Genomic DNA, 16122 nt, shown 5'->3' with positions numbered 1-16122 from the left:
GCCGGGCCCTAGCATGGGGTGCCTCAGGGGCGCCATGCCATGCTGCCAGGCTGGGCAGGGGCACTCCTGGGTGCCTAAAGGGTGCTGCACTGTGCTGCCGGGGGTGCTCCTGGGCACCTCAAGGGTGCTGCGCCGTGCTGCCGTGGTGGGTGGGGGCACTCCCGGGCACCTCAAGGGCACCACGCTGTGCTGTTGTGCTGGGTGGAGGTGTTCCCGGGCACCTCAGGGGCACGGCGCCACGCCGTGCTGCTGGGCCACGTGGTGCTGCCGGGCCGGGTGGGGCCCAGGGCGCAAAAATGGCTCAGGCTAGCCGGCCCAAGTCCTTAGGGTGTGCCTGGGCACACCCGGCACACCCTGTGCACACACCTATGACTGCAACAGAATTTCAGACATCTAGAGCATGGTTAATGGCTACTAGAGTAAATCAACTAGTGTGTTTTTACTACTGCTGATGGCATCACAAACACCTAATATATAACAAGAAGGCAGGGCATTCACATAAAGAACAAAAATGGAATCAAGCCTCAAAGACAGGCATTAGATCATGGTTCAGATTTCAAGCTTCCTATTCATTTAAGCACATGCTTAAGAGCTTTGCTGAGCAGAGATTGATTTAAGTACATGCTTACAATTAAGTCTGTGTTTTGCTGAATTGGGGCCCATGTTTTACTACTGAACTTAAAATGAAATTAGTTCCTCTGCAGAGGACCTGTCAAATTGCATTTCAATGACTTAAGAACATAAATGCCAACCTCAGGGCAGTGTGTTAGGAAGCAGGGCTCAAGTTGTGAGTTCTGTACTTAGATTTCACCAACCGATTATTAAGTGCAAATTCCCTGTGCACTAGAACAACCTCAACACGAAGTTACAGACAATCTCCTTGGGTTTTCAGATTTGTCTCATCACCCAGGTTAACCTACCTTTGTAACAGAAGGTCTCTAACACCAAGATTTCATCTGAAGAAGTGGGTTGTGCCCACAAAAGCTCGAGATACCATCTACATTATTGTTCGTGAGCTGCAGAATTATTTATTGTTTTGTAAGTTCTTTCAGTTAAAAACTAACAGGGCTACCCCTCTGAGACTTTCTAATGCCAGGATTCAACACAGTATTCAGGTTACTTCCAGTCCCAAAGGACCAGTCACTTACCCCAGGTCAATGGCATTTTAAGACTTATACCAAAGACAACACTTGTTGCCAATGCTCTAATAACCTATCTAAAGATGTATTAAATAATAAAAGAAAAAGTGTTGTTTACTAGATTAAAGCAGGTAAACATATTTACACATATGAGTTACAGTTTTAAGTTTTAAAAGGTAAAAGAACATTCGATAATAAGTGAGTTCTTTATGTCATTTAGGGCTAACTTGGGCTAAGCAGCTGGGATCCTTTGCTTATGCCTAGAAACCTGGTCCGAGAGAGTCCCAAGCAGCATAAAGATACAGTTCCTTTTTGTTAGGGAGATTTATTCCCTTTCCTTGCGTGCTTTGAGCTGCAATTTCCGCTGATGGGAGGGATCTACTTCTATGGTTTATCTTCATGGAGGCAAAAGATAGGCCAGCAACATTTTTTTGTCCTCTTTAACATTCCACAAAAGTCCATCTGGTGTTGATGGGCCTTCCTAGTTAGTCAGGACACAACACCTTGTGTTGCAGAGCAACAGTTTATACTAGTTAATGGTTCTCTCCTCTCTGGTGATTTACTCTGTAACCGAGGCTGGCAATACAAATACTTAAATATTACCTTGCAATATGGGTCACTGATGTTATAAGTGAGATTAATGCAGGCAGCAATACACAAGCATTCAAAGTCTAAACACTAAACATATTCTTAGAATACTAATACCTATTTTATCTATATTAACACACAGTCAAGCCAGACTAACTCCAGCTCTGTATTTGCCGGTATTAGCTGAGATATGGGAGCCTTGACATGAGCTGGCACCTGGTCTGCTAGCATCACAACTCATAAATTGTTCATAAGTTGTAACAGAGTCCTTGGTGGGTTAGGTGGCCAAGAAATTAGCACAGCTGATACCCCTTCCAGGTGGGTCAATTCTACAATGCTGGTCTTACTTTAATCAGAGGTGGAGTGAGGTGAGTAGGTGGTTCGAATTCCTCCACCATGTTCAACCCCGGGCCCTAGAGTCTGGCCCCAGAAGTGCCCTCTGAGTTACTTTTCCTGAGTCACTTCCTACCATTGCCTTTCTTTCCCCCACTTTCAGTTCCAGATAAGTGAAAAGAAAAAGTAACCAAGCTGTCAGCCCCAGCTGAGCTCAGCATATAGCCATACTTCCTCAGTAGGCTTCTCCAGCACCCTTGTCAGAAGCCTTTAGTCCTTTTCCCCCTTCTGACGTGAGCTGCTCCCTTTTCAACCCCTTCTTTAGGAAAGCATGCTCTGCAGGGTTGGAGGGGTCTAGATACCTGGGCTCAGTATTGTCACTTAACCCCTTCCAGACCAGTTGTGGGGTTTCTATACCTCACCACACAGGACTTGTGCTTGCACCTATGTCCTCTTAGGCCATGTTTCTACTGACAACAGCGGGTCCAGACATAGTCATGAACACTCTGTTTAGTACAGCTCTCATTGCCATGATACCTGAATACCTCAACCAACAATAAGCTCTACACCCAGAAGTAAGGATTTGCATAACTGGATTCCTAATAACTAATATTAATTGACTCCTGAACAATAAGCCACGCTGATCTTTGAAAATGTTAAATTATTCCAAAAATCACGTCCTTTGAAAAAGTCAAGATATTTTAGACATACCAAAGGAAGTGAAGAAATCTGCTTTGACAAGGCTTTTTCAATCAAGATGGTAATTAATTAAGAAGCAGCTGCTTTAACAGATGTTTTACTAGTTACAAGCATGCCTTATGACTTGTGTTTTTCTAATTCATTGTAGCATTACATGCACAGTGTCCTAACATGGTTTTAATACACACAGTGCTGGAATGTTATAAAATGACCCATGTGAAAATAAAAGCACAAAGCGCTGTTTTCCTTCTACTTAGTAGTAGTCCCATTAAACTTTCAACATTATTCACTTAAATAAAGAAGCAGGTTTGGCCTTTGAAATTCACTTGCAGATATTCAAAACAAGAGGCTGTAGGAAAGCAGACATACCAGTGGCAGCTCATTGCTATGATTACAACTCAAACATAATGGAGCCAAACTTGACTCCCAACAGATGACTGGACTGAGAGTTTACTGTCAGTCCTGAGAAAGTGTGATACTCCAGTAGCAGCTCCGGAAAGAACTTCAACTTGAATATCCCTCTGATTTCCAGCCCCTCTTAAGACCCTGGCAGAGTAGGCTATAACTTTCCCATTGTCCATTTAGTGCTGCTTGCTCATACATGGAAGGCTCTGCCAACTCCCTCCTTCTCTCTGTGCACTTGCATGCAAGGCAATAGAATCAGAAACTCAATCTCTGCTCTCTGCCTCATGTCTGGATTCAAAATCAGAATAGATCTTGCATAGCCAACTCAGCATCATTGATGGCATTTTAAACCCTTAGGCTATGTCTACATTGGCACCCTTTTCCAGAAAAGGGATGCTAATGAGACACTTCGGAATTGCAAATGCCGCGGGGGATTTAAATATCCCCCGCGGCATTTGCATGAACATGGCTGCCGCTTTTTTCCGGCTCAGGGCTTTGCCGGAGAAAAGCGGCAGTCTAGACGGGATCTTTCGGAAAATAAACCCTTTTCCGGAAGATCCCTTATTCCTGATTTTAAGAGGAATAAGGGATCTTCCGGAAAAGGGTTTATTTTCCAAAAGATCCCGTCTAGACTGGCGCTTTTCTCCGGCAAAGCCCCGAGCCGGAAAAAAGCGGCAGCTATGTTCATGCAAATGCCGCGGGGGATATTTAAATCCCCCGCGGCATTTGCAATTCCGAAGTGTCTCATTAGCATCCCTTTTCCGGAAAAGGGTGCCAATGTAGACACAGCCCCTGTGTAGCCACTCACTGCAGTCTGGCCCATAATTATTAAAACACTGCAGAGATAGAAAGCTATAGTTTAAGAGGTACAGCTCTGTTTTCCTTGATTTCTTTTATTTAGTAGATCTGCTCAGGGTCAAATTCTGCCATCACTTACAACTCAATCCCTTTGCCAGATACAAGTGGGGGCAACGTTTGGCTCTACACTAGTGTACTATTGCTTTTGTTATCTTCCCATCAATTAGTCATGAAGTGCCTCATCGAATTGAAGCCTAGAAAACTTGCTTAAATTCAAGTATCTGAATAGTCTCTCTTACGGTCAGTGCATGCAGTGCCATGGAAGTCAGTGAGACTACTCACATGCTTCAATTTAGGCTTGTGGAAATGCCTTGCTGAACTGGGGCTTTATTATTGGAGAAAAGTAAACTAATCAGTAACGATTAGATGCAAGCAGGGTCTGAATCAATGCTTCCATTACAGCCAGCTGGAATGGGAGAGGAATCCTGGTTGTGATTATGCTCACTCAGTTGCTTACCCTATAAGGTATTCAACTGTTGTTATTTAAATACAGTTCATGCTGGAATTGGAAAGAAATCCTGGGTGTGCTTATGTAAATCCAGTTCAGTTGCTATAGACCTGATAGATATCCAATTGTTAGAATTATATCTCATTTCACGGTTGCGGGTCACAAACCATGTTAGCCTTAAATGTAGGAATTTTAAAATACAACCACCAATGCTCACAATTACTGGGAATGCAGAAAAGTAGATTGTGTTTAACTCAGTTCAAAGGAGAGACACTATCATTGTAAAGACTATCAAATGGACAAGGCTTTCTCTTCCAGACTCTCTGAAGTCAATTGGGGGGGGGGGGGGGAGGGAGAGAGGGCAGAGCTCTGAACCAGCAGGCTACATATCCTCCAGGCATGAGCTGTAAGACTGGTTCCACCTGTTTTGCTTCTCTTCCCCCTCCCCCACACCTCCTTCTAACTCCATAAGGAGTCTCTTTATTATTTTAAAATTATTCCTGTGAATGTTGGAATCTTTTGGATGGAGTGTGCTGCAGGCCAAGAGTTGAAATCACTGAGAAGCTGAAATCACTAGGTTTGGCCCAGAGCCAAATCCATCACAAGGCCAGTAGCAACAGCTGGCAGGCAGGCAGCCAGTGGGGCGGCTAGCAGGAACAAGCGGCCAGCAGGAGCAGCGGCAGGTGGCCAGCTGGGGAGCAAGAAGCTGGCGGGAACAGTGGCAAGTGGCCAGCAGCAAAGCAGCACCAGACAGCAGGTGGCTGGTGAGTGATCAGCAGAGTGGGTAAGATGCCTCCTACCCACCTCCTTCAGGATGGGAGATGAACTCTGCAGATCACCTGTGAATTCTGGTCTGCCCTGACCAAGGACAGCAACTGTGAGTGGGGTGCAGAGAAAGTTTGGGCATATGAATAGACACTTACATTGCTGGACTTGTGAGCCTGAGAGGCAAAGGACATTGCCAAACCTACCTGAGCTGGGATGTTTATCCCTGGTTTGGTTATGAACTCTGTGGTGTTTTCCCAAGTTAATGCCACATTACTTCTCTCCCTCTTTCATTGAAAGGTTTTTTTCCACACTCAGACTCTGTGCTTGTGAGTGGGGAGGCATTGCCTCTCAGAGGCACCCGAGGGGGAGGGGAGGGGATGGTGGGAGGCGGGGGGGGAGTGAATTCCCAAGGTTACTGAGTGGGGACTTGAGCCAGTTCAGTGTTGGATGGATGAAAGGGAACCCCTAGATATACATGCTGATCTGACTTATTTCAGCATAGATTAGCGTAATTTCATTGAGTTTGATGGATTTACTCTGTACTTAGGGATACAATATCCTATACTAGTATGTTTGCAGAATCTGGCCCTTACACTAGTGCTGGAAAAGTAAGAATATGACCCAATAGATTAACAAAAATCCATTCTCAAAGAGGAATTAAAATGTTCTGTAATGGATTTTGATAGTTAATGCTGATCTCCAACTTGAATGTACACAATTCCATCAATTTTATCAAATAAAGATCCAAACCTGGATCTTATCTGTATGAGTTCATTCACACCTATGCAAACCTAATGCAAAGTGCTATGAAATCAAAATAGTTATATTTTCACTCACTTTACAAAGTTGTAAATGACTACATAAGACACAAGGCAGTAGACAGTTAGGCCCACTTTGCATAGTCAATATAGACAATTTTTCTTCAGTATTTCAGTAAATGTTTCTTATTTCATAGTTTCCGGTAAACAGTCAGAAAGCCTCTGTAGTTTCCTGGCTCCTCTGTTGGCCTCAATTTTTTTCTAAAATTTATTTCCATGAAAACTTGCCATTTCTGAATTTTTCATTCCAATTGGAATTTTTTCATAAACGCAAGATTTTCCACAGAAAGAAAATTTCATTTCCTGTTCTCTCTACTTAGTACATATCAATGAAAGATTAAAAAAAACTCCACAAAGGCACAGAAATACAACACTATAGAAGAATAACAACTAACCTGGTTATAAAGGGCACAAATATGCAATGCTGTATTTCCTGAGGCATTCTGTGCTCCCATATCTGCTCCATAAAATAGGAAGTGTTCTAAATGTTGGACATGTCCATATCGGCAAGCCTATAAAGACATGAATTTAACATTTTGATTACTATATAGTCTTACTGTATCAGGTAAATATTCCAATTACACACTTCTTCATAGAAGAATATGGTACACCCTTATAACCTAATTCCCAGTTATTCAATGTAATTCTAAAATCCCAGTAGAAACACCAAAAGACACCATCCCCAACATTCTCTTCCTTTATTTCTTCCTCCTTAGGTCCATCATGAAATAACCCTTCTTTCAGCACAGTTCAGACCCTCCAAAGACAGCGCTCCTATATCTTATTAAACCAGTCATTAGTAAGTAAATGGTACATCTCCTTCTGCAAGAGCTCAAGTGCTGTTTCTACATTGTTGCTATGTTTATCACAGGAAGGATTCAGGACCCACATTTGGATGCTATGGGCAGCAGCTGACACTATGTGCCTTATTTGGCCCCAAAACATTTAAAAATGGAAAGGAAATTTGAATTGAAAATTATGCTGTGCCTCGTATTAAAGGAGGATATTGATAAAATAGGCATCATAGAAACTTGATGGAATGAAGACAATCAATGGGACACAGTCATACCAGGGTACAAAATATATCAGAAGGACAGAATAGGTCACGCTGAGGGGAGAGTGGCACTAAACGTGAAAGAAAATGTAGAACCAAATGAAGTAAAAATCTTAAATGAGCCAAAACGTTCCACAGAAACCCTATGGATAGTAATTCCATGCTCCAATAATAAGAATATAGCAGTTGGGGTATATTATTGACCACCTGATCAGGGTAGTGATAGTGACTATGAAATGCTAAGGGAGATACTGACTATGAAATGCAAAGGGAGATTAGAGAGGCTATCAAAATAAAAAACTCAATAATAGTGGGGGATTTCAAATATCCTCATATTGACTGGCTATATATCACCTCAGAATGGGATGCAGAGATAAAATTTCTTAATAGCTTAAATGACTACTTCTTGGAGCAGCTGGTTCTGGAACCCACAAGGGGAGAGGCTACTCTTGATTTAGTCTTAAGGAGAGAGCAGGATCTGGTCCAAGAAGTAAATGTAACTGGACCACTTGGAAACAGTGATCATAATGTAATAAAATGTAACATCCCTGTGGAGGGAAAAACACCTCAGCAGCCCAACGCTGTGGCATTTAATTTTAGAAAGGGGAACTACACAAAAATTAGGAGCTTAGTTAAACAAATTAAAAGGTACAGTGATAAAAGTAACATCTCTGAAAGATACATGGAAATTTTTCAAAGACACCGTAGTAGAGGCCCAACTTAAACGTATACCCCAAATTAAAAACACAGTAAGAGAACCAAAAAAGTGCCACCGTGGCTTAATGGTATAAAGTAAAAGAAGCAGTAAGAGATAAAAAAACATCTTTTAAAAAATGGAAGTCAAATCCTAGTGAGGAAAATAGAAAGGAACATAAACTTTGTAAAATTAAATGTAAAAATATAATAAGAAAAGCCAAAAAGGAGTTTGAAGAACAGCTAGCCAAAAACTCAAAAAGTAATAGTAAAATGTTTTTAAGTATATCAGAAGCAGGAAGCCTGCTAAACAATCGGGCGGGGGAGGGGGTCTTGGATGATTGAGATGCTAAAGGAGCACTCAAAGATGATAAAGTCACATTGCAGAGAAGCTAAATGAATCCTTTGCTTTAGTCTTCACAACTGAGGATATTGGTGAGATTCCCAAACCTGAGCTATTCTTTTTGGGTGAGGAATTGTCCCAGATTGAGGTGTCATTAGAGGAGGTTTTGGAAAAAAAATTGATAAAAAGTAACAAGTCACCAGGACCCGATGGCATTCACCCAAGAGTTCTGAAATAACTCAAATGTGGAATTGCAGAACTATTAACTGTGGTTTGTAACCTATTCTTTAAATCAGCTTCTGTACCTAATGACTGAAAGATAGCTAACGTGACACCAATATTTTAAAAGGCCTGTACAGGTGATCCTGGCAATTACAGACTGCTAAGTCCAACATCAGTTCCCAGCAAATTAGTTGAAACTATAGTAAAGAAAAAAATTGTCAGACACATAGATGAATATAATTTGTTGAGGGAAAGTCAACATGGTTTCTGTGAAAGGAAATCATGCCTTACTAATCTACTAGAATTCTACGAAGGGGTCAACAAATATGTGGACAAGGGGAATCCAGTGGATATAGTATACTTAGTTTTCCAGGAAGCCTCTAACAAGGTCCCTCACCAAAGGATCTTAATTAAAGTAAGTTATCATGGAATAAGAGGGAAGGTCCTTTCATGGACTGATAACTGGTTAAAAGAGAGGAAACAAAGGGTAGGAATAAATAGTATGTTTTCCAAGTGGAGAGAGGCAACTAAGGGTCTGTCCTGGGACCAATCCTATTCAATTTATTTATAAATGATCTAGAACAAGGGGTAAGCAGTGAAGTGACAAGATTTGCAGATGATACCAAACTGTTCAAGATACTTAACACCAAAGCAGACTGTGAAGAGCTTCAAAAGGTCTCACCAAACTAAGTGATTGGGCAACTAAATGGCAAATGAAATGTCATGTTGATAAATGTAAAGTAATACACATTGTAAAAACAATCCCAACTACATGTACAATATGATGGGGACTCATTTGATTGCAACTACTCAAGAGAGTGAACTTGGAATCATTGTGGAGAGTTCTCTGAAAACATCCACGCAGAGTGCAGTAGCAGTCAAAAAAATCAAATAGAATGTTAGGAATCATTAAAAAAGGGATAGAGAATAAGACAGAAAATATCTCTCTATATAAAAACTATGCAACGCCCACATCTTGAATCCTGTGTACAGATGTGGTCACCTCATCTAAAAAAAATATATTTGCATTAGAAAAGGTTTAGGAAAGGACAACAAAAACAATTAGGGGTTTGGAACGGGTACCATATGAAGAGAGATTAAAAAGACTTGAACTTTTCAGCTTATAAAAGAGGAGACTAATGGGGGATATGATAAAGGTCTATACAATAATAACTGGTGTGGGAAAAGTGAATAAGGAAAATTATTTACTTATTCCCATAATATGAGAACTAGGGGTCACCAAATGAAATTAATAGGCAGCAGGTTTAAAACAAACAAAAGGAAGTTTTTCTTCACTCAGTGCACAGTCAACTTGTAGAAATCCTTGCCAGATGATGTTGTGAAGACCTGGACTTTAACAGGGTTCGAAAAAGAACTAGATAGATTCATGCAAGTTAGGTCTCTCAATGGCTATTAGCTAGCATGGGTAGGAACAGTGTCCCTACCCTCTGTCTGGAAATGGATGACAGGAAAGGGATCACGTGGTGATTGCTTGTTGTGTTCCCTCCCTCTGGGGCATCTGGCATTGGACACTGTCAACAGACAGGATACTGGGCTAGATGGACCTTTGGTCTGACCCAGTAGTGCCATTCTTATGTAATATTTAATATAGTAAATATGAAATTGAAGAAGAGTCTGATCCACCTAACACTGAAGCTTTGTGAATAAACTCCCACTAGCTTCAACAGAGACCCAATTGGGACATAAGTCTCAGATCTTCAAAAAACATATACATGAGCCAAGTCTGCACATTAAAGTGGAAAACTATGGGAGTCTTTGTTTGCATAAAATTAAATGTGTGCTTAAGAATCCGGAGGATAGCAACCTAAGATACAATAAAATCCATAATTTGGAAATATTTACCTATCAACATGGGTTTGTTACTCATACTAACACAGTGTGCAACAAATCAAGACAAAGGTTTCATTCACCTGCAAAAACCACAATTAAAAATCTTGAACCTGAAAATTAATATGCTACATATTTGACTGAAATGATTTATTTTCTGTTTATGAGCATTAGAGTAAAAATTTCAAGCTTTTTTGAAAAGGTGACACTAGATGGCACTGAAGATGATCTGATTTCTGAACATTGCTTTTAAAGAATGAGTATAAGTCAGAGAATTAGATTAGCCAAAGTATTTTAAGTCAATTATTTTTTACAAAGTTGTTTCCTTCTAAATATCTTCCTCGCAACTGTGAGCACAAGAACTACAAGAGTGTATTTAAGAAATATGTATTATATACAGAAGAGTCAAAATCATTACAAAACATAACTCAGTAAACCATGGTTTAGATTCAACAATAAACTATAGAGATGCTACATACAGAGGGTCGGACTTTAATCCAAAGAGCAAAAACTTGTGAATTATTTGGCAAGATACATTGCTCAAATTTCAAATGCTCAATGGATGGAATGAATTGCTCATTGAATGAGGCCATGAATTATGCACAAAAGTCATCTGGTGAATTGTTTTCATTAATTAATACATCTGAAGGGAAAAAACACAGTCTTAGCTACTTATCTGGCTCCTACTAATATAGTACATGAAAATCTCCGAATTTTAAATGCATTGATCCTCTCAATACTGCTGTGAGGTAGGGAAGTGCTATTATCCCCTTTTTACAGATGGGGAACTGAGGCTAACTGACCTGCCTAGCATCACACAATTATCCAATGGCAGAGCAGGGAATAAACTCAGGTTTTCTAAGTCCAAGGTTAGTGCCCCTAACTAGTGAATCATTGTTCTCATCTCTGGTCACAAATCATTCACAAGCAGAAAGGGGGAAAATATTTTAAGCAGTTTATTCATTATGATCTATTTGCCCAAGTAGTGAGAAAAACACTTTAACTAAGAATAAAATAGGGAAATTTTATTCAACAAGGCATCAGCAAAATATTATTCACCAAGGAGCAAGTAGAACAGCATATATTGCCCAAATCTATCACTGCAAAAGATAATGTATATTTGTTCACAAGTACAGTCTAAGTTAGGATAGACAGATACTGAAATCCAGAATTCAGAGGCAGGCACCTGCCTCTCCAATAGTCAGCCAGCTAGTGAGTGCAGGTAGGCAATGGACTAAAATGTTGGAATTCCAGGGTTCTAATCCCAATTTTAATATTGACTTGCTACATGACCTTGAGCAAGTCACTCCATCTCTGCGCTAAAATCAGCTATGAAATAAGGGAACACTCCCATTTAAGCAAGCAGCAGAAATGACTGTTTATAATAGAGCTGTATTTAGCCCTCTGTGTTTGTCTGCTAATCAGTAAAATGAGGCTAATGCTTCCTTATATGTGTTTCGATGGACTGTTGTAGCTTGCCTCAATGTCATGTAATGGTGTGCAGGAATCTTTGTCTATGGCACCCCTTTTTGATCTGCTGTTTGGTACTCTGATTGCCTGTTCTGTCCACAATTTATCCTTTCAGCTCAATCGTGTCTAATCCAGATCTCTTCTAAGGTAACGTAAGTCCAACTAAAGTCCAAATGTCCCAAGGAATCCTTTCAGCCCTCTCGGGCTACTCCTCGAGTCAGCCTCTGGGCTCACTCCTCAGCTCCTCCCCACCTCAGTTCAGCTATCCTTATGTTGGGAGAAGGTTTATGCCTACCCCTTCCTTAGGACTGCTAGGGAAAACACAGACTTATTCTCTGTTTGAGTTGCTGGCCCAGAGATCCCATGATAGGCAGCTACGGTCTTTATTTTTATATGTGCTGCAATTTCCCTGGGCCATTTACTACCTTCAAACCCCTTTTACCGTTTCCCAGTACCCTGTAGTTAAAACACCTCTGGTTCCCAAAGGGCTCATGCTTCTCCCTAGTCCAATCATCTCCTTGTTCCTCCCCAGGAACACTGATCCACAGGGCTCCCCTCCTGGGACTTTCCCTCTTTACAGGGACCACAACAGGGATTAATTCCATCCCTGGGGTCCTCTTCAACATGCTCTTCCCAGAGAGAGGAGGAGGAGATCTATTTCCTCTCTCATGGATCTCCTTCCTGAAGAGTTCTCTCTCTCTCTCTCTCTCTCTCTCTCTCTCTCTCTCTCTCTCTCTCTGTAGTCTTCCCTGAGTGTTTCACAGCTTGGGTCTCAAAGGATAATTAAGCCACCAGATCAAGATCAAATGGTGGATAGTTGCTATATCACAAGCATGGCTTAGTGCATCTCCCTTTAATTGGACACCCAGCCTCTGACACTACTTCAACGGAGTTCTGTGAAAATTAGTCACAAGAGTCCAGATCCACAAAAGGATTTAGGGAGTATAACATTCAGAATTGTAACAACTAACTTTTAGGCATCTAAGAAATCACTGGACCTATAATGGGAGTCACAAAGTTTGAATTAGGTGCCTATACAACATATGAGGAGAGATAGGGACCTAAGAACGTGATTCACAAAAGCCAGCATGCTAGGCAGGGAGCAGCCGTAACTACTCAATGGAAGATGTTGATGAGACAGATGTGCTATACCCCACCCTTCTCACAGAGTTAGGTGCCTAAATCTGATCTTCAGAGTACACCTATTTCTGCTTGTGATCCACAGCCGAGATTCCACTTCCAAGAAGTAGGTGACTTATGTGCCTAAACCAGTGGTGCTCAACCTTTTTTCGTTCGCGACCCCTAGAGCCAGGAAAACTTTTGTTGAGGAAAAAAAAAAAACGCTGGGAACATTTTGTTGCTGCCCCTTTAAATTAAAGTGCCAGTCCACTCCCACGCCACTCTTCCCACCCTCGTCACGTGTGCACCAGGTTCCGAGCTGGGAAAAGAAAATACCGGCAGACCCAGGTCAAAGTGCTGCAACCCCCCAGGAAGACAGCCGCACTGCCTGCCTAGACTGTTCTTGCCAGGTGAGTTAGGGCCCTTCCTACTTCCACACAAAAGAGGAGAAAATGCCATCCCTCTTACAACTTTTAGACCGGAGGTAGAGCATGCAGCTAGGATGTGGGAGACCTAGGTTCAGTCTTCCCCCCCACACACGCACTCCTGCCTGATGGGGAGAAACGATTTGAACTAGGGTCTGCCACCCTCCCAGTACAGTGCCCTAACAACTGGTTATCAGCTATTCTGCTGTAGGTCTGCCTCATGTTCTTCTGCTAAAGCTGTTCCACTTTCCATAAATAATTAATTAGCAGGTCTGTCGATTAATCGCAGTTAACTCATGTGATTAACTGAAAGAAATCTCAATTAATCACAGTTAATTAATTAATCATAATTAATGATGGATCACCCTGTTAACCAACAGAATACCAACTGAAATTTATTAAATATTTTGGATGGGTTTTCTACATTTTCAAATATATTGATCTCAATTACAGCACAGAATAACAAAGTTCATACTGCCTGCTTTATATTATTTTTACTACAAATATTTGCACTGTAAAAATGAAAAACAAATACAGTTTTGTGGATCATGCTGGGGCATAGGCAAGAGATGTCCAAGGGGAGGTAACGGAGCCCATGCCATGGGGCAGAAGCACAGGTGCTTAGGGATTTTTTTTACAGTGAATATTTACATACCAAATGAATTTAGGATTAGACAGCAGCTGAGCGTGAGTTTTGTGGACTTTAGTGGTTGCTGGAAATAGGGCTCAAGTACCTAAATCTACCATTTAGGAGCTTAATATCTTTGTGAATCTGAGCCTAAATGACTATACTAGTAAAAGTGTGGAACCAAGCTGTGACAAATGACTTCTTCAGTATCCTAAGTCACTTTACATCTCTCAAAAATGATAACAGATGGGATGGCTTTATACTGCCATCTTTCACACTTCAGAGAGGAATACTGCCATTGTTGCTTACTGAGCACAGATTGCCCAATTAATCCAGATGTAAACTTTCTTGATTTATTTAGGATTAAAACCAAGAAGACAGTTTTGGAAACCACAGCCCTCTTTTAATGAGAGGAATAATTACTATAAATGTGTCAAATTGAGAAAATAATTGCACTGAACATGGGAAACTGCTGGAATTTTCAAATATACTTGTGTACGTGGGCATCAAAAGAAGCTTCTACACTATCAATGATGCATCTCCTTAGGAATCTTACTGCTTTTTTAAATTTTAATTCCCTCCAAAGCACTGTCCCCAGGCCAATGGTAATTCTGGACCCTTGGAAGTTTTAGGTACAAGCTGGCAAGGTGGTGAGGTGAGCACCATCAGATCCAGTTAATTTCAGTGGGAGGTAAATGTGCTCAACTATTCAGAGATTCAGGTATCAAATGTGGAGATCAAGCAAAAGGCCTATGCACAATTTACATCTCTTCATTCAAATTCCAGTGCATACAAAGAAAAGAATCCTGTATCTTTTGCATATGCACATATATACATATGTACGTGTACGCGCACACATACAAACACACAGAGCTTCCTTCATTTCTTCTCTCACTTTAGTGCAACAAAATGACCCTAAATCTGAAGGTCATAACACAAACTGTGTGCAACAATCATTCCAATACTTTTGCCTAGAGATTAGACCCTTCTACAGGGAAATTCCAGCAAAGCTGGATGTTACCGGTTTTATGCTAGTTTCCTGTAAGCTAAATACCTTCTTCCCTTAATACAGGGACCGGACTCAAAGTGCCACAACTCAATACTCCATTTCATGTACTTTAAGCACACTACTGCTAAATGCCTTATTTGAAGGTTTTTGTGACAGCCAGGCTTATCAGGAGAACACACAGGAGAAATGACCTAAGAAAACATCTCAGGAAAAAGCATCTTTCTAAATCAGTATTTCTCAAAGTGGTCTGCGAAACCACTTGGAGACACTTGCTAACTGACCGCTTTGGTGTGTTTATTTCCTGGCTCTGTAACCACGGAGCCTTGTGGCTCCCATTGGCTCCAGTTTACCATTTGCAGCCAAGGGGAGCTCCCCTTGGCTGCAAACAGAGAACCAGAGCCAATGGAAACCAGAAGGCTCCATGGCTGCAGAGCCGATAAATAAACACAGCAGAGCGGCCAATTAGCAGGTTTCTCAGAGTGGCTTCATGGACCTCTTTGAGAAACACTATTCTAAATCATATGGATTTCTAGGAAGAAAGACATGCATAGGCCTCTGGAATCCCATGACAGGATGCCTATCATTTCCCAAAGAAAGACTCCAGGTTGTTCTTGCAAAGCTGAACAAGCTATACCTGAAAAACAATCTTGCTACACCACTAGCAAGCTCAAAAGCCTGGGGCATACTGAGGTTAAACAAGGCCTTAAATCACTTTTTTATGTGGACCAGATGGCGGAAGATGTATCTGACTACCAAATACCGAACACTACTTTTAGCAGAGCATCCAGGGAGACCCAATTATTGAGAAAAGGGAGATGTCATTTGAAACTTTTTCTCTAGAAGAAAGCAAAACTCAAATTCTGAACTGACTAGGGTTAACCCAGTGAGAAACATCCTTCTGTACAGCACACTAAGGGTGTATCTACACAGCACCCTTACCTCAAAATAAGCTACACAATTGCGTAACTTATTTCAATGTTATTTTGAAACAGCTTATTTCAAAATTTGGCACTGACTACATAGCACCAAATTTTGAAATAAGGGGCTATTCCAAAATGTCCCTTATCCCTTGTACTCCAAAACAGATCCACTGTGTAGACACAGCTTAAGGAATTCCACATCCAGGCAGGACATGTGTCCACATATTCATTATATTACCACCAATAATTCAGGTTGAAGTAGTTCTGGTATAAAGGAGCAAGCAACATTACCAAGGAAATTGAAAGTAGCATCTGAAAAAGAAAGATCCAGGAAT

At 41.1% G+C, this 16122-nt stretch overlaps 1 protein-coding gene across 10 annotated transcripts in view; it reads right to left on the bottom strand.

Annotated features, from left to right (window-relative positions):
* Nucleotides 1-16122, bottom strand: part of SHANK2 (SH3 and multiple ankyrin repeat domains 2) — a 688250-nt gene that overhangs the window by 553480 nt on the left and 118648 nt on the right. For all 10 annotated transcript variants that reach the window (XM_075927688.2, XM_075927690.2, XM_075927695.2 and 7 more), the window contains one exon: nucleotides 6452-6568. In XM_075927688.2, the coding sequence (XP_075783803.2) occupies nucleotides 6452-6568 (117 nt within the window). The remainder of the gene's footprint in view (nucleotides 1-6451; nucleotides 6569-16122) is intronic.

This window comes from Pelodiscus sinensis, chromosome 5, assembly GCF_052426305.1.
Source record: "Pelodiscus sinensis isolate ZL-2025 chromosome 5, ASM5242630v1, whole genome shotgun sequence".
NCBI lineage: Eukaryota > Metazoa > Chordata > Testudines > Trionychidae > Pelodiscus > Pelodiscus sinensis.
The sequence above is the reverse complement of the archived record's forward strand: the minus strand, read 5'-3'. Positions and strand labels throughout refer to the sequence as shown.